The sequence below is a fragment of the Lepidochelys kempii genome, chromosome 1 (assembly GCF_965140285.1).
Source record: "Lepidochelys kempii isolate rLepKem1 chromosome 1, rLepKem1.hap1, whole genome shotgun sequence".
Classification (NCBI taxonomy): domain Eukaryota; kingdom Metazoa; phylum Chordata; order Testudines; family Cheloniidae; genus Lepidochelys; species Lepidochelys kempii.
In genome coordinates, this window is record NC_136380.1 from 69,390,347 (window position 1) to 69,418,086 (window position 27,740).

Here is a 27,740-nt window from a genome sequence, read left to right on the forward strand (position 1 = left end):
AACCTGCGCCAGGCTAGCATAGTTCAGGGACAAGCTACCCCCAGACCAGCAGCAGCAATTTCAGGTGCTAGTGGGCAAAGGGTGCCTCATAGCCAAGGTGGCCTCCAAGAGGCTGTCAACACAGCTGATGCAGCCTCATGCTCACTCACAATGGGCACTGTTATGTGCTGCGACTCCTGGCTGCAGTCCTTTGGCTTCCTTCGAGAGGTCCAAACGACGATTGAGGACCTCCCCTTTGATGAGGACAGGTTATTTTATTCTAAGACTAACTAGTCCCTTCACTCGTTAAAGGACTCGGGGGCCACACTACACTCCCTTGGGATTATACTCCAGCCCCACGATGCAAACAGCAGTGCCAAAAATTCCTCCCCCGGTCGTATACACCCTACCTGCGGTACTACCAGTGGCACCAGGAACCCCCATGCAAGCACCACTGGTCCTAGCATCAGTGACACACAATCTGTGCTGTGGCTTCTTCCTCAACCCTGACCCACCAACAACCCAAGTCACAGTTTCGATGTGTTGGTTGGGAGCTGCAAACCGCCCTGTTGCCACCTGTGGCCCCATACGTTATCTTTTCAGGCCATCTTGCCCTATTTTCCCACAATTGGGGCAAGATTACCACAGACCACTGGGTACTGGAGATTATCCACCACGGCTACTCTATAGAATTTCTTTCATTTCCCCTGCAACTCCTCCCAACCCAGACACCCCTAGGGAACCCTACCCATCAATGTCTTCTCCAACAAGAGGCTGAAGCTCTTCTCACAAAGGGCCCCATAGAGACCACGGCACCTTCCTATGTAGGCAGAGACTTCTACTCCCATATGTCCCCATCCCCAAGAAGGGCAAAGGGCGCCGTCCCATTCTTGATCTGCTTCCACATAGGGCAACACCACTGCTCTACGTGGAGTCCTCTGTTTCAGCATTTTGACAGTTCCATCAGTCTTCACGAAGGCCTTTGTAGTCGTGATGGCTCACACGCACCGCCTCAGCTATTTGGTGTTACCCTACCTCAGTGAATGGCTCCTCATAGTGCTCTTTCGACAGGAGTTTACCTTTGCCATTTCCGCTCTTCGTGCTCTCTGAGCGTCTGCATCAATGAGTAGATACCAGTGCTCTTAGCTACGCAGATGATCAACTTAATTGGAGCACAGCTTGACTCAGTTGCAGTTTGAGCCTTCCTTCCACCACACCACTTCGCAACGCTGACTGCCCGAGTGACGAATCTCCGCTGTGCCCCTCACATCATGGTATGTCATTGTCTCTCACTATTTGCCCATATGGCGGCCTGCACATACGTGACACCTCATGTGTGTGTCTACATATGTGTTGTCTACAACAGTGGCTCCTCTCCCTGTACAGACCCCCAGAGATCAGCTGACTGCCAAGGTTGTTGTTCCTTGGATGGTTCTGGCCTGCCTCACCTCATGGGCCAACCCTTCCAATGTCCCGGTTCGTACCCCCTTCACTTGTCCCACCCCACAGACCACCATCGCAATGGACGCTTCCCTGGTGGGCTGGGGAGTGCACCTACACCATCACACAACCCAGGGTGTTTGCATGCCACAAAAGGCCAGATGCCACATCAACATTACGGAGCTCTGAACAGCTCGCCTAGCTTGCCAGTCCTTTCTTCCTGTGATCCAATCACAGCACCTGCAGCTCCTCTTGGACAATATTGCAGCAGTCGCCTACATCAGCAAACAAGGGGGCGCCAGGTCTCCATCGCTCTGCGCAGAGTCCATACACCTGTGGAACTGGTGCATCCACCATCACGTCAAGCTCCAGGCTACATATCTCCTGGGCACCCAAATTCCATAGCTGATGCCGCTCAGGAGTACTCTCCACCTCAACCGTGAGTGGGAACAGCACGACCCCACTCTCTGCTACCTCTTCCAAGTCTGGGACCTTTTTGCCACTCATGAGAACTGCAGGTTGCCTCTTTATTGCCCAGGGGAGCCCTGGGGCACCTCCGCTATGCCTCCTACCACAAGTCCTCTGCAAGATTTGACAAGACCAGGCTGCCATAATAGTCATAGCCCTGTATTGGCCACATCAGTTTTTATTCCTGTACCACCTCAGACTCTCCACCCAGGCACCTCTCTGCCTCAGAACGCTCCCAGACCTCCTCACGCAACATCAGGGATGAGTCTGTCATCACAGTCCACACCTATTTCACCTCATGGCCTGATTTTTGGATGGAGCTCGAGGATAGACAAAGCATGCTCTACCCCAGGGTACCACATCCTTTCTCAAAGCAGGAGGGCCTGCTACCAAGTTAAATGGAAACATTTCAGTGCTTGGGCTCACCACCATCACCAGTGAAATTTCTATATACATCATCCTTGCTTACCTCCTCGAGTTCAAAATGGCAGGCTTCACCTTCAGCTCTATCTGGGTCCACCTAGCAGCACTTAGTGCCTTCTTCCATGTGATGGATAGTGCCTCAGTGTTTCCTCACCCTACCACCATTTCATGAGAAGTCTTCCCAACACCTTTTCCCCGATATTCAAGTCCACAAGCCCATGGGACTTTAATCTTGTCCTTATCTCCTCTCACGAAGCCGCCCTTCAAACCGATGGTAATGTGCTCTCTGTTCCATCTCTTCTATGAAGGTTCTGTTCTTGGTAACCATTACCTCCGTTAGATGGGTCAGTGAGCTGGCGGCCATGATGGCTGGTCCCTCCTACCGTGTTTTACAAAGATAATGTCTCGCTAAAGCTGCACTCTAAGATCCTCCCAAAGGTGGTGTCAGAGTTCCATCTCAATTAGTCCATTCACCTCCCTGTCTTCTGTCCCAAAGCACATACCTCCAATGTGTACCGGACTCTTCGCTTTTGCAATGTCCGTCATGTCCTAGCCGCCTTATCTCCAGAGGACCCGTGCCTTTCAGGCATCACTGAAGCTGTTTGTAGGAATTGCAGACTGGTACAAAAGTCGAGCGCTCTCCTCAACAACGGAAATGGGTGCATCTGGACATGGTATGCGCGCTTCAGCACACAGCTGCTGCATACAGTTATAGCGCACTGTATGCGAGCACAAGTTACCACAACAACATACTTAACAGATGTCTCATGGCAAGATATCTGTCCAGTAGCGACATGATGCTCCATTCACACCTTCACCTTCTACTATGCCGTCGCCCAAGGGGCAGCTGCAGTTGCTGCCGTGGGCCGCACTGTACTACAGACGACATTTCCTCCTGTATCGTCGCATGGACCTCCATGCTGATTACTGCTCGCTACTCACCCACAATTACAATAGCATAGAGACCATCACTCGAAGGAGAAGAGGAGATTAGATACCTGTAACTGGAGGTTCCTTGAGATGTGTGGTCCCTGTTTGTATTCCAGTACCCACTCTCCATCCTCTCTGCTGGGGACTAGCATACTCAGCGGTAAGAGTGTCACTGGAGAGTGGTTGACCCACATGGCATATTATAACCTTGACCGGGAGCATGAGGGGAGACACAACACTTGAGGATCAATGGACACTGCTATGAAAACCTTCCAGCTCTGGCACATGCACACCCATGATAGGAATACAAATAGGGACCACACATCTCAAAGAACCTTCAGTTACAGGTAAGTAACCTCCTCATCATATCCAAGGTTGTCACAGGTTGGCCAAGTTGTGAATTTTGAATAGCAGTGTAGTCTTGAGGAAAGAATGTAGTGTTGGGAGTGTAAGGACTTATTTGGGATTTTTAATGAAAACCGGGTTAAGCTAAGAAGGAACTAGCTCTTTTTTTCTAAACATTGAGTAAGAATAAATATGCTAGATAAGATTTCCAAATGTTTTCATTGTCTGCACAATGTCTTACAAGAGTGTTATATGGGATACCCATCCTGTCATTGTTGGGATGGCATAATGTCTCTGTGACAGCTATAGCAACTGCTTCCATGATCAGGAATATTACGGAAATATGAAATACCTATTTAGCTAACTCTTAATGTGATTTAGCTTTTGAAAATGAGAAGTCATTGCCAAATGACATGTCTGTTCCCTGCAGATCGCTTAAATTCTGTGTGATGATTAAAGAAGGTGAAAAATCTATTATCTACCACTGAGTCCTTACAGTTCTGAAGTCTGGAGAATAACCATCTGGACCAACTTATGTATAAGTTATTTAAGTTTTTCTAGTGTTATATAATTTTAGCAAACTATATAAAAACATAAAAGAAAGCATCATCAAATTAAAATAAAATGGATTAATATCAAATCATCACATGAATCTAAAATAACCCAATCATTATTTATAAACTTTAATCTGGGAAGGAAGTAGATCTTGTTTGGTGCTCACCCAAGAATAATTAACACCAATTTCAGTGCCAATTTATATTTTTATATTCAAACCAACTGGCTGATGCTGGGAGGGTTAAATAACTGCAGAGGTGAAATTAATATTTAAACTACAACTTTGATGTCAGCTAAAGGTAGTTTGTCTAAATTGCTAATGATAGTTTAATAATAACTGATCTCCCCCTCCTTCCAAATATATCATTATAAAAGTTTTTCCAGTACAATCCACGATGACACATGTTGTTACATGAAACTGGCAAACACAAATTTAGGTGAAAATAACATTTTTTCAAGATTTAAACACACATCTTCCAACCTACAAAATATAAACGTGTGAGATATTTCAGACAAATGAGGTTATTTAACCTTATGCTGTTTTAGATTTTTGAGAAACCATCCTGTAGGTGCTGTTTTCAAAACCACACACATGCAAGCTCACTGTCCATCACTTGCTGAACTAAAAACGTAAATCAAAATGCAAGAATGTTCAGGTAGAGGAATCCCTCTACTAATAAAAATTTGAGAATCAAAAGGTTGATACTTATAGAAGATGGTTGTTAGAACTCTTGTAATTTCAATCAGCTTCACGAAACTTGTACATCAGTTGAGATATTTTTCTGTCTCTTGACTCCTCCCTTCTCCTCCATGACATTGGCAGCAAAACACATTTATATAATTTATAAAATACAGTTTAGCCAGTGTCAGAAATACAGTAGATCACAGAGCATTCTTGTAAAATAAGTTTGTTGATTACTTTTTGCCATCTGGTGAAATGGGAGACCCAACCCCCCGCCAAACCCAAAACAAAATATTGTTTCAAGTACATTGAACATGAATTTCTCTTTAATTTCAATACTTTATGGCTGTTATTCCTAATTATATTATTACATTTAAGGAGCTTGGGGAAATGAATACAGTAAGTCAAAAAGTGTTATGTTAGGGTTTTTAAAATATCTATAAAATATTTTTAAATTTAATTTTAAGAATTTTAGTACAAGTTGAACTTTAAAACTTATGTGTCTTATGTGCATATTAAAATTAGGAAAGGCTCATGTCCAACAAAATGTATGAAAGTGCAAAAGCAAATATTTTTTCTCATTTACATTGTATTTGACTCTTTTTACACTGCAGAAAAGGGGCAGAAAGTGGTTTGGACATTTTTTTAATAGATATTTAGAGTAAAACCAGTGAGCAGCTTCCATTCTATAAAGTGTGAATAGTTTCAATACTACGTAAGTGTAAAAGTAAAAGCACAAAACATTGGATTTAATTCATTTTAGCTGCTAAAAACCAGTAATTGTCAGTTCTGAATTAGGATGATAGCCCATATAAGATAATAGCCCACTGATACCAGGGCAAATAAATATCCAAGTAACAGTAGCAATTCCATTCTACATGTCTGGATGAATAAGGTTTGTATGAATATATGACAGGCCATTTTCAAAATCTGTAAGACAGCATTAATAAAATAAGAAAGTGCTTTGTGTTCAACAGAGAAATTTACATTATCCATAACTTCTTTTTTTTAAAGGCAACAGACTTATTTCAAACACTGAAATGTAGAAAAAATATAGAGCCTTGTCTACATTGGGACTTAGTGCATGGCAAGCTAGGGTAGCTTGCTGCATACTAAGTCACTCTGTGGACCTTGCTACCACATGCAAAAAGTGTCAAAAAGCAGTATGTCAAAGTGCATGACAGAATTTTTAATGCACTGTAGCAGAGTCCCATGCGGTGACTTGGTGCGGGGCAGGCTACTATGCCGTGCTTTCACCCTGGCTTGCTGCACACTAAGTCCCTGTGTAGATGAACCCTTAGATGCCAGTCTAGGCTGTGCTGCTGGTTTTTCTTGTAACATATGTAGCTGCAGTAACGAGTCATACAAGAAGCTTAGTAAGATTTGGATTAAGTTCCACTAATTTTGTGTGGTACAGATTTTAGACATGGAGTACCATCCTGTTATCCAAACCCAGAGTAACTAAAATGCTTATCTAAATTGTGTTTCTATCCCCTGTTGTGAGTGCTTGTGGTCCAATTGCTTCCTTGGTCATATGAATGCTTTTTCTCCAATTTTTGATGTCCCTGTCATACGTCTGCTGAATGGGACAATACTGATTTACTACTTGGCACAATCCCAAAATAAACAGTTAATTAAACTCAAAAGTATTTAATTCCTTAGTGTAAATGTGATGTAAACTCTGGATATAACTGTGAAAATCATCCACAAATTTTGACAGGTTTCAGAGTAACAGCCGTGTTAGTCTGTATTCGCAAAAAGAAAAGGAGGACTTGTGGCACCTTAGAGACTAACCAATTTATTTGAGCATAAGCTTTCGTGAGCTACATGTAGCTCACGAAAGCTTATGCTCAAATAAATTGGTTAGTCTCTAAGGTGCCACAAGTCCTCCTTTTCTTTTCACAAACTTTGAGTGATCTGAAAGACATCTAGCTGGAAATCATTTTGTTTTTTTTAAAGTGTGAAGAGAGGAAGAAAGAAACATATGTTAAATATCTAAATGACTTCTATTAATGTTTTAATGATTAGTGTTGCTTAATACTTGAGAAAAAATATGCAACTTAAACACTTTAACAATTTTTGAAAAGCAGTCTAGAATAATGAGTTCATAAGAATGAGTATGCATTTAAAATAACCATCTTCATAACTCTCTGTGTGTAGTAATTATTCTTCTAAACAGAGGTGGGCAAACTACAGCCCACGGGCCACATCTGGCCCATGGGACCATTTTTCCCAGCCCTTCAGCTCCTGGCTGGGGAGGCTAGCCCCCGGCCCCTCCCCTGCTGTGCCCTCTCCCCCCAGCCTCAGCACGCCATGCCGCCAGCGCTCTGGGTGACGGGGCTGCGAGCTCCTGCTGGGCAGAGTGGCTGCTGGCCTGCCCCGATGCTCTAGACTGTGCGGCGGCATGGCTGGCTCTGGCCAGGTGGCGTGGCTACCAGTCCTGGTGCTCTGAGTGGCATAGTAAGGGGGCTGGGAGCAGCGAGGGGTTGGATAAGGGGCAGGAGGTCCCAGGGGGCAGTCAGGACAGGGAGCAGGAGGCGGTTGGATAGGTGTGGGAGTCCCGGGGGGCCTGTCAGGGGGCGGGAGTTTGGATGGGGTCGGGCCAGTCAGGGGACAGGGAGCTGGAGGGGTTGGATAGGGGTTGGGGCGGGGAGTACTGGGAGGGAGAAGTCGGGACAAGGAGCGGGGGGGTTGGATGGGTCATAGGTTCTGAGGGGGGCAGTCAGGGCGTGGAAAGTGGGAGGGGGCGGATAGGGGGTGGGGGCCAGGCTGTTTGCTACCCGTCCCGCCATACAGTTTTGGAACTCCCACGTCGCCCTCAACCCAAAAGGTTTTCCCACCCTGTTCTAAGAAAAAGAACTTCTTTTCTTATTCAAATGTATACTTACTGGTATATGTAACACATAACGTGCAAGCTAAAAGTATTGTGTGTAATACTGGAAAATGTAGGCTGTTTCTGCTACTGTATTTAGCAAAGCATATTTGGGATAATATATTTAAACTGAAATTTTGTTATCCTCTATTTTGATTTCAGACAGATTTAAGAACTATCGGCAAGAAATTCCTCCCCAGTGACATCAATGGTGGAAAGGTGGAAAAGGTACCCAAGAATATGAGTTACTAATTTATCTTCCTCTGTTCATTTTGACTTCTTGATAATGGCTATATGTTTCATCCAATTTGCATATTCTGGCTCACGTTACTTCATAAATATCTAAATATCTGCATGGTATGTATGTTTGTTTTTTTTCAGTGCATACATATATTTCGTTCACAAGTTTTGGAAATTTTGAAAAGTGTAAGCCACTTCTGTCTGTGTTTTAGCACAGGCTCTTCAGTCAATTAAATAAATGGAAATCTGATTCATTTATACAACTTGGGTTTCTGTGTGCTTAGTCTTCATACTTAATTTAACTCCCCTGTTTTTGTTTATAAGTGGTGGTAGTTTTCAGTGCAAATAGTTATTTTTGATTTCTACATTTTGACTGTCTGTTGCTGATGGGAAGGTTTGTGGAAACATTTTTCATTAGCACTTAGTTGCTGAGCTAAGTAAAAACAGGTTTGTTTTCAGTAAGGTTGCAGAGTGGAGAAGTGGCTACCTGTTGTATGGAGTTGATCATCCACTGGTGCTGTGTTATCTGTCTGAAACCATGACAAATGTAGTGCAAGCGTTAGTGAAGAAGAAACTGATAATAAACCATAAAAAGCTGATTTGAGACATTTTGTATTGCAGAGTAGATTTGAGTTTTGAACCAAACTTTGCTTTGTGTGCATGTAGCTCTTAACTATTTAAATAAACAAGCTTTCTCTGAAAAGGGTTTCAGTTCTTATTTAATCCATCAAAACCATGTTTTTGTAAATATTTCTAGCAACTTTCAAGTTTGTGTTTTATCATGTGTAGCTGGTAGATGGATTATTTTAGCCATTGAAGCTTCTAAATAATATTCTGTCTAAGTTTGAGGCTTCCATTTCACATCACACGAGTGATCTCTTCTCATTTTGTTTTTCATTAGAATTTTTTTGTTTATGTATTTCCATATCTGCTTTCCGAGTTTTTTCAAAAAGAAAAAAAAATTATATCCAGTTGATGAGTTGATAGCTTTTGTCACATTGAGAAATTAGCGTGAAAAGGAATAAAAAATACTTCAGGCTTCTTCTACGTCAACCTAGTGTGACAGGGTTGGGCCAGATGGCTATAGGAGAGTAATAGAAGGCAGATATATTAGCCCCAGGCTAAGTAGGTCCCTTTTCCCTGGGTAAGGTAACAGGGAAGGTTCCAGAACAATCAGGAACCTTCTGGAAACAATTAAGACAGGCTGATTAAAACACCTGCAGCCAATCAAGAAGCTGCTAGAATCAATTAAGGCAGGCTAATCAGGGCACCTGGGTTTTAAAAAGGAGCTCACTTGAGTTTGTGGTGCATGTGTAAGGAGCTGTGAACAAGAGGCGCTAGGAGCTGAGAGTGAGAACGCAGACTGTTGGAGGACTGAGGAGTACAAGCATTATCAGACACCAGGAGGAAGGTCCTATGGTGAGGATAAAGAAGGTGTTGGGAGGAGGCCATGGGGAAGTAGCCCAGGGAGTTGTAGCTGTCTCACAGCTGTTCCAGGAGGCACTCTAGACAGCTGCATTCCACAGGGCCCTGGGCTGGAACCGGGAATAAAGGGCGGGCCCGGGTTCCCCCCAAACCTCCCAACTCCTGGTCAGACACAGGAGGAGTTGACCTGGACTGTGGGTTCAGAAAGACGGCCGAGCTGAGGGCTTCTGTGAAGCTCCAAGGCGAGCAAATCAGCCAATAAGTGCAACACCCACCAAGGTAAAGCAGGAACTTTGTCACAATGGTTGCACCTCAGATCAGTGTTGAAGTATCACTGGGTTTTTGGTTTTTTTCTCATGTGATATCCACCAGACCCTTGCAAACACACAGCTTTGAGAACTGATTTAATTTCTAAAATGATTTAAGTGTTATAATTTTCTGACCTCTTATTACACTCTTATGGATTACTTGAAGGGTAGCTGTTCATTAGTTTTCACTGATCACTAGAGTAGACCAGATAATTGTACTTGTCATCTACTTCAGGGCTTTACCCTCAAAGAAAATGCTTGCTGAAATATTTGTTACCATGACCTCATTAGTTCAAAATGTGAAGGCCATTCTCTCTCAGAAATATATTTGCATACTGAAAACTTAGTTATTAATCCAGTTGTTCTGGTCACCACTCAATTCTGTTTTTAATGCCATCTTAGTACAGATTAGAGAATGCAACTCTGTCATGCGTTTTCCCAAGACTCTGTTTCAAAAAGGGCTCTGCCTTTGGATGTCATGGTGATAGGTGCATTAGAAGTAACAGAGATAGTAATGGCTGGCTGTTACAGGAAGAAATTGACAAGAAATACAGCTGTACATAGCAGGTATTGCATGCAGAAAACCATTGAACTGTGCTTTAAAGCTTCTGCTTGGGGAGATGAAAAAATAGTTCATCACCCTTAGTTTAAATTTCAAAGCTCTTTTATAAATCTGTTGTTATCTCTCAGGCATAATCTAATGTATATTGCTACGTTATGTGTATTTGAGGGATGTGATTCACACTTTGAGGCATTTATTGCCCTGTGTGCAAAACGTAGTACATAATGATATTGATATATATCCAATAGGGTTTGTATGGCAGATAATTTGTCTAATGCACGTCGAACATTCACAGAGCATTTAAGAGGTTAATAAACTCTCTTAATTATTTTTATCAACCTATTGTTTTGCTTTCATTTTTTCTCTCCTGTTCTCTTTGCTTTTTTTGGTTTGTTTATTCATCTTTTCCTATTAATACGTTCCTCTGTCATGCTATGCTGAGTTGATCTGCTCGGAGAGGAGCACGTAGGTTTTCAAAGAGGAAGAGTCTAGTAAATCTCACTTCACTGCTTGCAAACTGAGCATAGAAATCTGGGGGCAATATAAGAGGTTAATCTAAAAATCAGATCATGTTGGGGTAATGTGTGACCTTTGAGTCCAGAACTGATGTATTCCTAGTTGTCACTGAGGCCATGTGTATACTAACACTTTTGTCAGCAAAACATGTTGCTTAGGGGTGTGAAAAACCGCTGAGCGACATAAGTTTAGCTGGCATAAGTGGTAGTGTGCGCAGCTCTATGTTGGTGGGAGAGCTTCTCCCGCTGACATAGCTACTGCTGCTTGTTGGAGGTGGCTTAATTATGTCGACGGAAGAACTCTCTCCTGTCAGCATAGAACGGCTACACAAGAGATCTTAAAGCAGGGCAGCTGTATCAGTTCAGCTGTGCTGCCGTAAGCTGTCTAGGGTAGACATAGCCTGAGCATCAGGAGACTCAGGCACGTCAATTGCAATAGGTATATCTTTGTTAGTTAATTTTAATATCCAATTTAAGACTTATCTAGTGAGAATTATCTTTTGGATTCTAAATATCAGCTTGACTATTCTAGATTTTTCTTACCTACCTCTGTTGTAAGAATTAAAAAAAAAATAACCATAATGCCTGGAAATGTACTGTGTTTTTGTTCTTTTGCTGAAGACCCCCAGTAGAGGGAGCACAAATCAGCTAACCCAGTAGTTCTCAAACTGTGGGTTGTGACACAGTTTTAATGTGGTCATCAAAGCTGGTGTTAGATGTGCTGGGGCCTGGGGCTAAAGCCTGAGCTCCACCGCCCAGGGCCAAAGCTAAAGGCCAAGGTAACAGGCCCCCGGCCTGGGCCTGAAGCTCTTGGGGTTCAGCTTTGGCCCCTTCACCTGGGGCAGTGGGCTCTGGCTTTGACTTTGGGCCCCCCTGCCATGGGCGACGGGGCTTGGGCTTTGTCCCTTCCCCCCAGGGTGGCAGGGCTCTGGCAGGCTCAGGCTTTGGTCCCCCATCCTGGGGTCATGTCGTAATTTTTGTTATCAGAAGGGGGTTGCAGTGCAATGAAATTTGAGACCCGCTGACCTTATACCTTTTTAAAAACCACAAAGTGGAAGGCACTTCAACATAATTGGGTTCTGAGAATTATCTCACTGTGAGCTACAGCTGCCAACACTGTATTTCAGAAATATGGGACAGACCTCAGATGTTCCTCGTCTTGACTTGAGCCTCTGAGGTTGAGTCCCTTCTCCCTTGCTCTTTCTAGGAGTTCTCTGTCTTTCACTCTGGGTGTTGCACAGAACCAAGGTCCTCAGGTGCTGGGCAGCTGCTGAGACTTCTGTTCAGGTTCTGCACAGGTGCCTGGAGTTGTCAGAGGCTGAAGTTGTAGTGTTTGCCTACTGCAGTGCTGTGCGCCTCTGGGAGGCTTGGGTGCAACTAGCAGGGGACACCATTTCAAATTTCAGTGGGAGGGGCAACTTTCAGCAGGGGTCCAGGAATTTGGTCCAACAACCCCTTCACCATGTCAGATGGGTGGCAGGGCCAAATTTGAGTGACAGTGCAAAAATGTGCACCTGGTCAAGTTGCCAACCAGCAGCACTTTGCAAAGTGAAGTGCTGGAGTGCTGTTCTGTCCTGGAATCCAGGTGCAGGAGCAATGCTTGAAATACAGGATAAAAGGTGTCCTATACTGATTTAGTATGAGAGAGGCCACTTTTTATTTAAATAAGGTATGTCCCTTATAATATAGGACCGTTGGCATAAATGGAAAGAGCCATGCCTGGCCTAAGCAGTAACTAGAGAAGGCCCTCTCATTATTAAGCTCCCCCTACAACACACCCTGATCCTGTCTGGTAACAGTGGAGGACCAGGAACTCTAACCACTCTATAACTTCTCTCCTAAAAAGACAGAGTCAAAGTACACAGAAGGTTATAGATAAACTATATGATCTTGAACAAAACTTATTTCTAGAATTTTGACTGCCTCATCAGCAGAATCAGTTAATAAAAGCAAATCCATTTCTTTTTGTGGAAAGAACATTGTGGCCCAGTTATATGACCACTAAGGGAGACCAAAAAATATTACTCTCCCTTCTGAAATTGCTTCTGCAGATGAGCAGTGTAGGAGTTGCACGCTGTGGTTTGCAATCCTGGAATGGGAAACAGGGAATGGATCACTTGATGATTACATGTTCTGTTCATTCCCTCTGGGGCACCTGGCATTGGCCACTGTTGGAAGACAGGATACTGGGCTAGAGGGACCTTTGGTCTGACCAAGTATGGCTGTTCTTATGTTCTTAATCATTTAAAACAATTTAATAATTGGGGAACACATGCACATTGACTGTAGAACCAAATGTTCCAAACCATATTTATTAAAGGTCCCGTCCACCTAACATCAGTTCTTTCCATGAGTGTGAATGGTATTTGAGCCATCATCTTTGTTTTGGTCGTTTTAAATATTTAGCTTTAGTGTTTAATATAGTTTTTAAAAGTAGAAAGGCAGTTTTAGCTTAGGTATTAGAGTAGCTGGATTCATGGCAAATAAAGAGAAGTAATCAGGTAGTAACTACTGCATTTCATGTGGTAATATGTACAGCCTAGCATGCTTGTATATAATTCCTAGGAAAAAAGCTTTCCCCTGAAACCGTACTCTGCCTGTGCAGCCTTTATGATAAGAAGCTTTGATCCAGAGGACTCGTTTTCCAGATTAGTTCTTAGTCAGCTGGTACCAAAACCACTACTGCTGATTGGTCTCCTTCCTGCTCAAGGGTATAACATAAGAGAGAAAGAAGAGGGAAGATGTCAGAGAGAGGGAGGGAGGTGTTCCTTGCACAGACAGAACATCGCTAACACCTGGGCCTCGAGCTCTGATATATTGGATAAGAGGAGAAAGGTCTGAAAAATGGACACACATTGTTGAAGATGTGACCATTAGAATTTCTTTAACTTGAGAGAGTTGCACTTCCTTAGGTGCAAGGAGGCTAGGAAGTCTGAAATCTGTGGAGTTTTTTTGTTCAGTTTTGATTATGAACAACTCCTTTCAGTTTTTGTAGCAAACTTTATTTTATTTAAATCATGTTCGAGCTGAGATATAGTTCCCTATAGTCTATTCCAAAGAGAGGTAAATTATCCTTCAGCCTCTGAGATAATGAGATAATGAATGGTGAGGAGAACTTTTTATCTGGATATCTCTTTGGTTCTCAGTCACAGGTCCAGATCAACAGGTACCATATCAGTAAGTTTATTTTCTAAACTGAGCAATATTTGAGTAATTAAAATCACCTGATATGCAGCAAATCTTACAACCTCTTCAAACTTTTTAGTATTTATTACTTTTATGGGATGTACCATAAATTATTCCAACACCACAAAAGCACATGAGATCTTGTGAAAATGGGACATTATATAAATAAGCCTGGTTGTTGTGATTCAACAATACTTGCTGCTTGGGATTCTCTCCAAGCCATAACCAGTCATTTGTCACTGAGAGGAACTTGAGAGAAAAAATTAGAAAGTACATTTCAAGTTTTTTATGGGTGGAGTGCCACTTTTACTTTCCTCTTTGAATTTAACACATGATTAAAAGTTTCTAGATTATTTTGGAAAGTATTTTCAGGTCAGCTGTAACTGTCTGCATATTGAATAAATGCGTCGTTCTTCGAGTGCTTGCTCATATAGATTCCAATTAGATGTGCGTGCACGGCTGTCAGAGAATTTTTACCCTAGCAACACCCGGTGGGTCGGCTGTGGAGCCCCCTGGAGTGGCGCCTTCATGGTGCTCGATATAGGCCCCAGCCGACCCAGTGCCCCCTCAGTTCCTTCTTACTGCCCGTGACGGTCGTTGGAACTGTGGAGTTCGGTTTTGCTGCTCTCCACTCTCCCTAGCATATTCCTCATACTCTTGTTAATAGTTCATAGTTAATAGTTGTAGTTATAGTGTTTAATAGTTATAGTTGTTAGTGTTAGTGGGTTTGGAGGGGTTTCCTTCCTTCCCATCTTTCTGTTGGGCTCATGCCCAAGGCTCCGGGTTTTAAGCCCTGCGGTTTCTGCTCTAAGCCAACGGGCGACCCCCATAACTCTTGCCTGAAGTGTCTGGGGGAGTCTTATCAAGCTGAGAAGTGCAGGATCTGTAAAGGCTTTCGTCCCTGGACTAAGGAGGAGCGTGACTTTGGTTTAAGACAGCTCATCATTGAGGCGGTTCGTAGCCCTCGGCCTTCTGCGGCAAGCCAAGATCCGGCACCGAGTGCTTTGGTGCGCAGCGCCCCGGCAGCAGCGGTAGGAACGGAACCGCGGTTGGACTCTGACAGAGACCTGCGGCACCGACGTTGCCCGGCATCGTTTCCACTTTCCTGGCCAGAAGAGGCACCGGAAACGGCTGGCTCACCTCAGCAAAGACCAGCCTCCCTGGAACCACCAGCGGGGAGACATCCTGCAGCAGAGCGCCTAGGGGCACAACTTGTGGCTTCAGCACTGTTGACTCTGGCCCTGAGGGCGGAGCCCTTGAGTCCAGTGACTCTGGACTCCCCAACTTGCAGCGTGGTACAGGTCCAGTTGCTGTCTACCCCAGATACCTTCGCGGCTGCAAGGGATTTTATTGCCTTGACAGTACTGGCGTCCCCTCAGCCTCAGACCAAGGAACTGGCATGTGTGGCACCATCCTGGGGCAAGCCGGCACTCATCCAGCTGCTGGCACCGTCGGTCGAGCTGCGACATCAATCCCATTCTCGGTGCCGTTTGCAGTCCCGGCACTGCTGTCTGTCGCGACGCTGGTCGTACTCGCTGTACCACTCCCACACCTGGCACCGGGCTCGGCACTGCTCCGGTTGCCGTTGAGGAGCAGATCCCGGACCCAATGGTATCACAATATAGCTGCCCACCGCTCCGCGCCCCCCCCCCCCGGGGGGTCCCCTGAGTAAACAGCAGCATCATATATTGCTAATGCTTTTGTATATATTGGAAAGGATCTTGGGAAGGGTTAAAGGTGTGAGTGTGGAACAAAAGATTCCTTTGCAGGTGGCAAGAGGCCGAAGCGGGAGGAAGGGAAAAAGGAATGAGTTAATTCGAAGATTCAGCTAGCCTCAAAGATAAGAGGCGAAACTGCCTCTCAAGGCCAACAGACACACAAACAAGCTCCCTGCTGCTAAACAGCCAAAAGCCTGTGGGAAAGGAGAACTGAACCAGACAGACCTGAAAGGGGGGTGCAGAACTAGTGAGAATGCAAAGGTCAGCAAATGGGAACATAACAGTCTTGCGACCCTGAAGCCGATGTGTTTCGGGGAAGCCAAGGAAGCCTCGGAAGGCCTGTTGGGACTGGTACAGAGAGCACGGGGGACAAAGGTCCCTGGACGAAACGCCCCCCAGAAGAACCCAGGACTTAAAACCTTCCCGAGAGCTGAAGCAAGCTGGAGATCAACAGCAGACCCTGGAAGACCCGTGCATGGGACAAGAACTCCTGTCCACCCTTCCCCCTCTTCTTCTTACTTTACACCCAGGCTTGGCCAACCTCGGGTAGTGTGGGTGTGAGTATGAAAGTGATTTAGGGCTTGGGGCACTAATGCTTTCTTCCTTCCTCTGGGTGATGTGGGGAACCCCCAGCACTCTCTGCTGTTGTTCTATTATTTTCCAATAAAGCTTTAAAACTCAGTTACTTGGTGTGCTCTGTCATCTCCTCCCCTAACAATCCTGCGGCCTCAGCCTGATCACCTGACGCCTCAGGTAGATTGTTAACAGAAATCTGTCACAACGCCACTCTCGACGCCAGTCATCATCTTGGCCCAGGTCCAGATCCCGGTACCGGTCCAGGCACCGTTCCCCAACATTGTGGCACAGCTCTTCATCGCCTCGTCGATGTGACTCGGGGCAGATCCACTCAGCAGCACTGTGGCCATCACGTTCTGCCTCTCGTTCTTCAGGATTGGAGGTGGGGTTGCTTTTTTTGGAACACCGCCATTTGGACCACAGCCACCTGGACTCAGGGGCTGGACATTGGCAGGCACAGGAGCAAGGTCCCGCTCAAGAGTCTACTCAGTGGCCGTTCTGGATGCCCTGGGTGTACCACCAGGCCCAGGGTGCTCCGTCTGGGGCTTCTCAATCAGCCCTGTCTGAGCCGCGAGTGCCGGAGGCTACTGCCAGCCGACCCGCCCCTGTAGGCATGGAGACAGTGATGGCTTCTCTCCCTGCTTCAGGTCCCCCTCCAACTCCGGTTCCTGGTCTGCGCACCGAGGTCACTGGCACAGGGCAACTGGGCTCTGCAAGAGGCCCCAGAGGACCCTCTTCCTCCTGTGGCCTCCTCTTCCTCCCCTCCCAATGAGGCGGTGGTGGGTACTGCAGTATTGGGTCCCCCTCCGATAGACTTCCGCACCCACCAGGACCTCGTGCGCAGGGTGGCATGGAATATGAACCTACAGGCAGAAGAGGTGATAGAGGTGGAGGACCCTGTGGTTGATCTTTTGTCTGCCGAAGCTCCATCAAGGGTGGCACTACCCCTTATTCAAACCACTGCCAGAACAATCTGGCAAACACCTGCATCCATTCCCCCGATTGCTAAGGGAGTGGAGCAGAAATACTTTGTCCCCGCTAATGGGTATGACTATCTATTTACTCACCCACAGCCCTGTTCACTTGTGGTGGTCTCAGTGAACGAAAAAGAATGGCATGGCCTTCAAGCCCTGGCACCCAAGTCAAAGGAGGCCAAGCGCCTTGATTTATTTGGGTGCAAGGTTTATTCCTTGGGGGGACTTCAGCTCAGGATCGCTAACCAGTGGGTGCTCCTGAGCTGCTACAGTTTTAACTCTTGGAACTCCCTGCTGAAGTTCAAGGAGTTAGTACCTCTGGAGTCCAGAGAGGAGTTTGAGGCATTAGTGGAAGAGGGCAAAACGGTGACACGGACCTCATTGCAGGCCTCACTGGATGCCGTGGACTCTGCCGCACGTACTTTATCCTCAAAGATTGCGATGAGGCGCATCTTTTGGCTGCAAGCTTCTGGCTTGCCACCGGAACTTCAGCAAACATTTCAGGACCTCCCCTTTGATGGAGAGGGCTTGTTTTCAGAGAAGACCAATTCAAGGCTACAAAGCCTTCAGAATTCAAGGGTGATAATGAGGTCCCTGGGCATGCACACACCGGCTATGCCGCGGAAGCCCCCCCAGCAGCCTGCACAGTGCTCCTATCCCATTCCTCGGCCGAGGCAGGAATTTTATAGGAGACGGGGGAGTAATGGTAGGAGGAAACCCTCCAACCACCAGTCTGGATAGGGCCAGGGCCCGTCCAAGCCCTCAACAGGTTCAAAACAAACCTTTTGAAGGGACGCCCAAGGATGATGTACCAGACCTCATTCAGGATCCTATCCCACCTTTCTTGAATCATTTATCCCGTTTCCACTATGCTTGGTCTCACATAAACAATGACCGCTGGGTCCTCTGCATGGTGGAAAGGGGATACGCTATCCCATTTTCTTCCTCCCCACCACCCTCCTTCCCTGTCACTCTTCAGGGACCCCTCTCACAAGCAACTCCTTAATCAGGAGGTTCAGATGCTCCTCGCCATGGGGGTGATCGAGGAGGTTCCGAGAGAGCTAAGGGGCAGAGGGTTTTACTCGTGATACTTCCTTATTCCCAAGACAAAGGGTGGGTTTCGGCCCATTCTGGACCTGCGTGGACTCAACAAGTTCATGGTAAAGTTGAAGTTCTGCATGGTCTCCTTGGGCACTCAGTCTGGCACGCCACCCTCGACGTGAAGGATACGTATTTCTATATAGCGATCCATCCGGCTCACAGACGCTTCCTCCACTTTCTGGTCAACCGCGAATGCTATCCATTGAGCCCTTCCCTTTGGTCTCTGTATGCCCCGGGTGTTTACCAAATGTATGGCAGTTATGGCTGCCTTCTTCCATCGATGACAGGTGCAGGTATACCTTTACCTCGACAACTGGCTTATCTGGGGGTGCACCAGAGAACAGGTGCAGTCCCACCTTAGTTTGGTCACGGACACGTTTCGTTGGTTAGACCTCCTCCTCAGCGTGGCAAAGTCAACACTAGAATTGACCCAGAGAATAGAATTCATCGGGGCAGTCCTGGACTCCCTGCAGGCTCGAGTCCTCCTGCTGGATGCTCATTTCCAAGCTATACCGAGCCTCATCCGGAGCCTTCAGAGCTTCCCAACCTCATCTGCAAGAACTTGCTTGAGTCTTCTAGGACACATGGCTTCCTGCACGTACGTGACCAGGCACGCCAGACTTCGGGTCCGGCCGTTATAAGCCTGGCTGGCATCAGTCGATTGCCCAGATCGAGACAGCCTGAACTTTGGTGGTCACCGTCCCGGAGTGGATCCTGGCCTCCCTCCACTAGATCCCTGGGTGGTATGCAAAGGAGTCCCCTTCCACAACCCTCAGCCCTCCTTGTCCCTCATCACAGACGCGTCAGCCCTGGGATGGGGTGTCCACCTTGGGGATGTTCAGTCGCAGGGCCTATGGTCACCGTCGGCACTTTCCCTCCATATCAACATGCGGGAGCTGATGGGAGTATGTCTTGCTTGTCAAGCCTTTCAGGAGTGGTTGCACAGTTGTTGTGTGGCAGTCCTCACAGACAATACCACAACCATGTTCTACATCAACAAGTAAGGGGGGGCCCATTCCTCTCCCCTCTGTCAGGAGGCCATTCGACTGTGGGAGTTCTGCACAGCCCACTCCATTCACCTAGTGGCATCTTTTCTCCCTGGGGTCCAGAACACACTTGCGGACAACCTAAGCAGATCCTTCCATTCCCACGAGTGGTCACTTAGACTGGTTGTCATCCACCCCATCTTCCGAAGGTGGGGGTTTCCCCAGGTCGACCTGTTTGCCTCCTGCAGCAATCGGAAATGCCCGGCTTTCTGCTCCCTCCAAGGTCACTCTCCAGGCTCTCTCACAGATGCCTTCCTGCTCCCATGGATGAGTCAACTGTTTTACGCCTTCCCCCCATTTCCCCTTGTGCACAGGGTCTTGCTCAAGGTGTGCAGGGACAGGGCGTGAGTGATTCTGGTAGCTCTGGCGTGGCCCAGACAACATTGATACACTACACTGTTGGAGAGCTCTGTGGACGCTCCAGTCCCGCTGCCCCTTCTTCCAGACCTGATCACTCAGGATCATGGCCGCCTCTATCACCCCGACCTACGATCTCTCCACCTCACAGCGTGGATGCTGCATGGCTGAACCATTCAGAACTTCTTTGTTTGGATTCAGTACGCAAGTACTGATGGGCAGCAGGCAGCCCTCCACTCAGGCCATGTATATGGCTCAGTGGAAGTGATTCTCGTGCTGGTGCACTCACTGCAGCACACCCCCCCCTCCAAGCGTCCGCGCCTGTCATTTTGGACTATCCCCTGAGTCTGAAACAGCAGGGCCTGGTGACATCATCTGTCAGAGTTCGCCTGGCGGCCATCTCGGCTTTTCACCCAGGTGCGAATGGCTGATCTGTCTTCGCCAATCCCATGGTCGGTAGGCTCCTCAAGGGCTTGGACCGTCTTTACCCAGAGGTTCGGCAGCCAGTCCCCACATGGGACCTTAACCCGGTTCTCTCCAGACTCATGGGGCCCCTGTTCAAACCGCTGGCCACCTGCTTTCTTTTATACCTCTCCTGGAAAACGGCTTTCCTTGTTGCCATCACGTCGGCGAGGCATTTCTCCTAGATCAGAGCCCTTACTTCAGAACCACCCTCCATGATCTTCCATAAAGATAAGGTGCAGCTACGGCCTCACCCAGCCTTTCTTCCAAAGGGGGTATCAACCTTGCATATCAGCCAGGACATTTTTCTTCTGTTTTTTTAATCCAAAACTGCATGCCAGTTGCCAAGAACAGCGTCTGCATTCCCTCAAAGTTGATTGGTACCCTTGCCTTCTACATTGGGTGTACGAAGCCGTTCAGGAAAATGACCCAGCTCTTCGTTGCAGTGGTGGACCAGATGAAGGGCCTACCGGTCTCCTCTCAGCGGATCTCTTCATGGATCACATCCTGCATCCACGCTTGCTATGACCTGGCCAGTGTTCCAACCCCGCCCCTCACTGCTCATTCCACAAGAGCTCAGGCCTCCTTGGCGACTTTTCTGGCCCAGGTGCCGATCCAGGAGATCTGCAGAGTCGCAACTTGGTCCTCAGTAGACTATTGCTTTGCACTATGCCATTGTCCGCAGGCCAGAGACAATGTGGCATTTGGTAGAGCTGTCCTACAATTACGTTCCTTCACTCTGACCCCACCACCTAGGTAAGACTTGGGAGTCACCTAATTGGAATCGATATGAGTAAGCACTCTAAGAGGAAAAATCGGTTACTCACCTTTGTAACTGTTATTCTTCGAGATGTGTTGTTCATATCCATTCCAAACCCGCCCCCCTTCTCCTCTGTCGGAGTAGCTGGATCTAGACTGTTCTCAGTGGTAGCAGATGACAGAACGAGGAGTAATGGTCTCAAGTTGCAGTGGTGGAGGTTTAGGTTGGATATTAGGAAAACCTTTTTCACTAGGAGGGTGGTGAAGAACTGGAATGCGTTACCTAGGGAGGTGGTAGAACCTCCTTCCTTTGAAGTTTTTAAGGTCAGGCTTGATAAAGTCCTGGCTAGGATGATTAAGTTGGGGTTGGTCCTGTTTTGAGCAGGGGGTTGGACTAGATGACCTCCTGAGGTCCCTCCCAACCCTGATATTCTATGATTCTAAGGAACTGAGGGGCCACTGGGTCAGCTGGGGTATATATCGAGTGACATAAAGGCGTCACTCCAGGGGGTTCCACAGCTGACCCCCCGGGTGTTGCTAGGATAAAAATTCTCTAATGGCCATGCACGAGGCGCATGCACACCTAACTGGAATGGATATGAGCAACACATCTCGAAGAAAAACAGTTACAAAGGTGAGTAGCTTTTTTTTTCTAATAAATCTAATCTTCCTTGGGAAATGACTTTTTTTTGTAAAATAACTAATGTGAGTGCCCAGACACAGAGATTTGCAGATTTAAGTCTTAAGAATTACTCACAGTTAAATACCTTGAAAGACTGCACAGAGTCCATATAAAATATTTTGTGACAGACAAGAGATGTGAAGTGTGACACAGGTGTTCAAATATCATCATTGGCACACCGTGTCATTGCATTTGTGTGTGTATTAACACACACATTTTATTCTCTGTATGTTTTGCATGGTTCTTAAAATCTGTATTACCAATATTAACCACCAGATGGCTACATTAGCTTAAAATTAAAAATCCTTTCCTCTCTCCCCCAAATGCATAAATGCAATGAATAACCGACAAGCATTTTGAATTAAATACAAATAAGACTTGTAAAATGCTGCTTATTGTTAGCATGTTTAAAATGTTTTAGTTTTCTGTTACAAGTTAAAGCGGCAAATAGTCTTGTGGCACCTTATAGACTAACAGACGTATTGGAGCATAAGTTTTCGTGGGTGAATACCCAGTTCATCAGATGCATTTTACAAGTTAAACTTTCACCTCAGAAAAAGTGCTAAAAAGGAACTTCATTTCTGATGATTGATTTGAGAGGTGCTTGCGGAGATTAAGGAAGAAAGGGACACGCATCAGGGCCCTAATTGTGCCCTGGGCGATTGCTACTTCCCACCACCCAACACAGATGTAATGGGGTTGAGTAGTGCCCGTATAAGAGAATTTAAAACTACTAATTATTCTTCAAAAAAGGTTTTTAATGATTTACGGCTATAAAAGCAACACAGACAAAACAAGAAAAGAAAGATTAAAGTCCAGTACTGAATAAGGATTAATATAAATGGCAAGTTATACTGAAGACAAGCACAAGTACATGTAAAGTTATTCACCAACTACCTACTTTTATTCTTAACACTATGGTATCAATACAAACTTGAGATCAATTCAGCTCGAGCAACCAGATATCTTTACTTCATAATTTTACCCTGCATTCGTCCGAAAATACGTTACGCTTCAGTCGGCCATTTTCCACACTGGCCAGGTACAGACAGTCGAGACGTGCACGTCCCTTCAGTTCAGGGGGTGTGGGTCAGGTTTCCTGATCAAAGAGGGGTCCCCTTATGATCAAGACACATACACCTTAGTTCTGCGCCTTCAGGTACTTTTTATCTTATGTGTTGGCCGTGTTTTAAAACAGACCAACCAATCAGGGTGGACAAAATTCTTAGTGTGGTTAGTGTGGTTACCTTGATATTATAAACTATGAGCGGCTGCATAGTTTATCTTCATGTAGCCAATTATCTCAAATGTGCTTTGTCAGGGTTCTCTCCCCACTCTGAACTCTAGGGTACAGATGTGGGACCCGCATGAAAGACCCCCTAAGCTTATTTTTACCAGCTTAGGTTAAAAACTTCCCCAAGGCACAAATCCTTCCTTATCCTTGGATCGGTACTGCTGCCACCACCAAGTGAGTTAGACAAAGATTCAGGGAAAGGACCACTTTGAGTTCCTGTTCCCTAAAATATCCCCCTAAGCCCCTTCACCCCCTTTCCTGGGGAGGCTTGAGAATAATAAACCAACCAAATAGTTAAACCAGATTCTTAAAAAACTGAACTTTATTATAAAGAAAAAAAGTAAAAGAAGCACCTCTGTAAAATCAGGATGGAAGGTAACTTTACAGGGTAATCAGATTCAAAACACAGAGGATTCCCCTCTAGGCAAAACTTTAAAGTTACAAAAACAGGGATAAACCTCCCTCTAAGCATAGGGAAAATTCACAAGCTAAAAGCAAAAGATAATCTAATGTGCCTTGCCTTATTTACTTACTCGTTTTGCAATATTGAGACTTATTTTAGGATGATTTTAGGAGAAGGAGTTTTCTGACCTGATGCGTCTCTGCTTCCCCAGAGAACACACAAAACAAAGAACACAAACAAAGCCTCGCGCCCCCCCCGTCCCCCACGATTTGAAAGTATCTTCTTTCCCCATTGGTCCTTTTGGTCAGGTGCCAGGTTATTTGAGCTTCTTAACCCCTTACAGGTAAGGAGGAATTCTAGGCTACCTTTAGCTGTATGGTTATGACATGGTTGCTTTAATATTATAAGCTATGCTCAGGTGCATAGTTTATCTTCATACATATGAGCCAGCCTAAAGTGTTACGTGGTTGCAGCGCATTCTGACCTCAAGTTTCAGTTTAACTTTGCGGATCTTGCTTTCTGAAGCTTCTGGAAATTTGAGGCCTAACATTGACAATACCTTTGTTCATTTTTAGTTTAACAATACTTTTGTTTGCATTAATCACAGTGCTTTTGGAGTAATCAAACCTAACTGGAGTTATGAGTTACCTTGTAATTACTATGCATTCTCTTTAAAGTTAGATAGTAGGTTTTCTACTATTTCTGTAGTAATTTAAGTCATGTCAGCAGCATACATGATTCTGTACTTTTGTTCCTTCCTCAGTTTTCACTGGCCATTTTTTTTATTGATTGTCGTATACATTAGTTGTAAAATCAATCAAGTAATACAGGATGGTCTAATTTTTTCATAATGTGAGCCACATTTTAGAAAGATCACATTGTGGAACTATTCCTTTCTCATTTGTTATCCCACTTGTGACTGTGACAACTACAGTAATTGCTTACATAAGAATGTGTTGTTAGGTAAGTAGTTATTTTAATCTTGAATGCACTTGCACTCAACTAACATAGCTCTCATCAACATGTATAGCCAAATATCAGAACCAGTACTCCATCCTCATTCTCTTTTATCTGGTAGCCACAGTGGTCCATGCTCCTCCTCTTGAAATTTTATCCTTCCTTGACTTACCTGAGTCTTTCCTTGGTTCTCCTCCTACCTCTCTGGTCACCTCTCCAGTGATGCCTTTGGAGGATCCTCCTCATCCACCCTCCAGCTTTCTGTGGCTGTTCCACAGGACTCTGCCCTTGGCCGCCTTCTTGTCTTCTTCTACACCTTATCTCTGAGTAAGCTCATTGCAAACAGATTCAACTACCAACTGTATACTGACGACTCATGAATGTACTTCTCTGTTCCAGATGGAACTCTTTCTGTCCAAACTAAAATCTCTGCCTGTCTCTCTGATATCTCATGGAAGTCTAGCTGACAGCTCGAGCTCAGCATGCCTAAAAGAGAACTCTTAATGCACCTTCCCCACCCCTACAGCCCATCCGTGGTATCTTCTTTCTCGGTCTCTGTGGACAAGACAATCATTATCCCTTTCATTCAGGCCTGTAACCTCGGTGTTACCTTCAACTTGGACTTCTTTCTGGGTCTTCACGTCCAGGATGTGTTTAAATCTTGCCGATTCTTTTTATATAATGTCTCTAAGATATGTCTTTTCCTAAGATCCACTCACACAGCTAAAACTCTTGTCCAAGATCTCATCATCTCATGTGTTGATTACTGCAACATCCTTTTCTCTGGCCTTGACAAAAGCAGTCTTGCCTTATTTATATCTATTCAGAATGTTGCTGCAAAGGTGATTTTCCTAGTCTGTGGTTTTGACCCTGTCAAGGTTCCTTCCCCACTCTGAACTCTAGGGCACAGATGTGGGGACCTGCATAAAAACCTCCTAAGCTTACTTTTACCAGCTTAGGTTAAAACTTCCCCAAGGTACAAACTATTTTACCTTTTGCCCTTGGACTTTCGCTGCCACCACCAAACGTCTAACACCTGTTACTAGGAAAGAGTTAGTCTGGAAATGTCTTTCCCCCCAAAAATCCTCCCAAATCTTACCCCCCCTTTCCTGGGGAAGGTTTGATAAAAATCCTCACCAATTTGCATAGGTGACCACAGACCCAAACCCTTGGATCGTAAGAACAATGAAAAAGCATTCAGTTTCTTAAAAGAAGAATTTTAATAGAAGAAAAAGTAAAAAGAATCACCTCTGTAAAATTAGGATGGTAAATACCTTACAGGGTAATTAGATTCAAAACATAGAGAATCCTTCTAGGCAAAACCTTAAGTTACAAAAAGACCCAAAAACAGGAATATCCATTCCATTCAGCACAGCTTATTTTCTCAGCCATTTAAAGAAATCCGAATCTAACGCATATCTAGCTAGATTACTTACTAAGTTCTAAGACTCCATTCCTGTTCTGTCCCCGGCAAAAGCATCACACAGACAGAGAGAGAGGCTTTGTCCCCCCCCCCCCCAGCTTTTGAAAATATCTGGTCTCCTCATTGGTCATTTTGGTCAGGTGCCAGCGAGGTTATCCTAGCTTCTTAACCCATTACAGGTGAAAGGGGTTTTCCTCTGGCCAGGAGGGATTTTAAAGGTGTTTACCCTTCCCTTTATATTTATGACAGACCCTGTCACCTCTCTCTTTGCTTCCCTCCATTAGCTCCCTCTTTTCTATTGTGTTGAACGTACGCTTCTTGTCTTCGCTTTCAAGGCCCTTCATGGCCTGTCCTCATTCTACCTATCACCTTTCATTCAGCATCAAAATGTTGGCTTTTGTCTCTGATCTGCCCATGACATCAGCTTTGAGCACTCACTGTTCTATATTCAAACAAACCTTTTCATGCTTCTCTATGTTGCCCTTCATGATTGGGAGATGCTCCCTCTAAACTTCCACAAAGCCACTTGATTACTCTTCAAATTCCTCCTTAAAAATCTGTCCTTTGCCATGATACCTACCAAAAAAAATTGACAATTGTACAGCGCCTAGCTCAGTGGTCCATGTCTAGGACTTCTAGGTGCTATCATACTAATTAATATCTTAAGTGTGGTGTTCATTTTAGGGAAAAAATCAGTCTCCTTTTGCATCTCATTTAATCTCTAATCTGATTTATTCTGTTCTTCTCTCCTCAGCCTGTGTTGCCTACTCCTTGGCTCCCCTGCACATTTATCACCTGCCAATTACTTGTAACTCCACACCCAACAGCAGGGTGGCGGGTAGTTCAATAGTTGCCTATAGTTTCAGTCCTGCTGCTGCCTCCATTCTCTTGAACAGCTCCTGCTTCCACGTCCTCTTTTATGCATCGTTAGCCTCTAAAGAAGCTGTTTTTGCTTGGAAGTCTTTAAGAAGACCCTGACATGACACTGGATACAAGAAGAAGCCAAACCAATTTGACATGTCAACTCTGTGGTCTCCCAGAAAGTACTCTACAGAGCAGTTTGGGAACAGATAAAATAATGCATTTCAGGCATTTGGGAATGAAGTATAACAGCAGTTTTGGAAACAGTTGTGCATATTCCATTTGCCAGTTATACATCCTATAACATAACCTGAATTATAAAAGATAGGTATTGCTTACAGTTTATAAAAAAATATTTTCATGACATAGGGCCCACAGGCATCAACTTGTGAAATAAAATAGTGAAAATATACTCTGTCTAGATTACTCATTTTTTACATTTTTTGTACACTTTGTATCTTCCCTACCTGGCTAGAATTCTACTTTCTATTACTTGTGTTCAGAAGGAGAGGCACTAATGGCATTCTGTTTGCTGATACTCAATATACATTGTACTATGGCCAGCCTTGTGTTTGAGAGAAAGATGTCAAGCACCTGCCTCCAAAATCAGTTCTTGACTGATGTAATGGGAATACCAGTGTTTTATCTAGAGCCATGCTCCATGGTCCAAAATAGTTATAGTTTATTAACCTTCTGGACATGCTGGTAGGCCCATTTGCTGTAGGTGTGAGGGAGATTCTGCTGGAAAATCATAAATATTTACAGTATGTTTTCATTTGCTTATATATTCTAATTCTGTGAAGGAGGTCAGTGCATTTGTCTATTTATATAATTGAATTTTTAAACTTAAGCAATACTCTGAGTAAAGTATAAGCACTCCTTAATATTGAACGAATGTATAAATCAAAACAAAAGTAAATTGAGCAATACTTAGCTTAACTTTACAACTCTGAGCTATTGTATGATATTTTGATTTATTTAATTAGTACATGTGGGGTCAAAAGGGATAATTTTAAGTTGTTGGATACCAAGTCATTTTATTTTAAAAATGACTAAAAAGAAGTGGTAGGTCAACTCTTACGAATTGTTTCTCTTGCTGCCAGTTCAGGGGTGTGATTCCCACTGCTTTAATCCCAGGTATTCTTTTACATATCTTTGAAGATGCCACAATTAAAGCCAAACAAAATATTAAATTAT

The 27,740-nt window shown here is 45.0% G+C and overlaps 1 protein-coding gene across 7 annotated transcripts in view; it reads left to right on the forward strand.

Annotated features, from left to right (window-relative positions):
* TDRD3 (tudor domain containing 3) overlaps window positions 1–27,740 on the forward strand; it is a 443,000-nt gene that overhangs the window by 107,051 nt on the left and 308,209 nt on the right. For all 7 annotated transcript variants that reach the window (XR_012159206.2, XM_073346158.2, XM_073346164.2 and 4 more), the window contains one exon: window positions 7,857–7,922. Coding sequence is in view for 5 of the 7 variants with exons in the window: in XM_073346158.2 (XP_073202259.1) it covers window positions 7,857–7,922 (66 nt within the window). In the remaining 2 variants the exon portion in view is untranslated. The remainder of the gene's footprint in view (window positions 1–7,856; window positions 7,923–27,740) is intronic.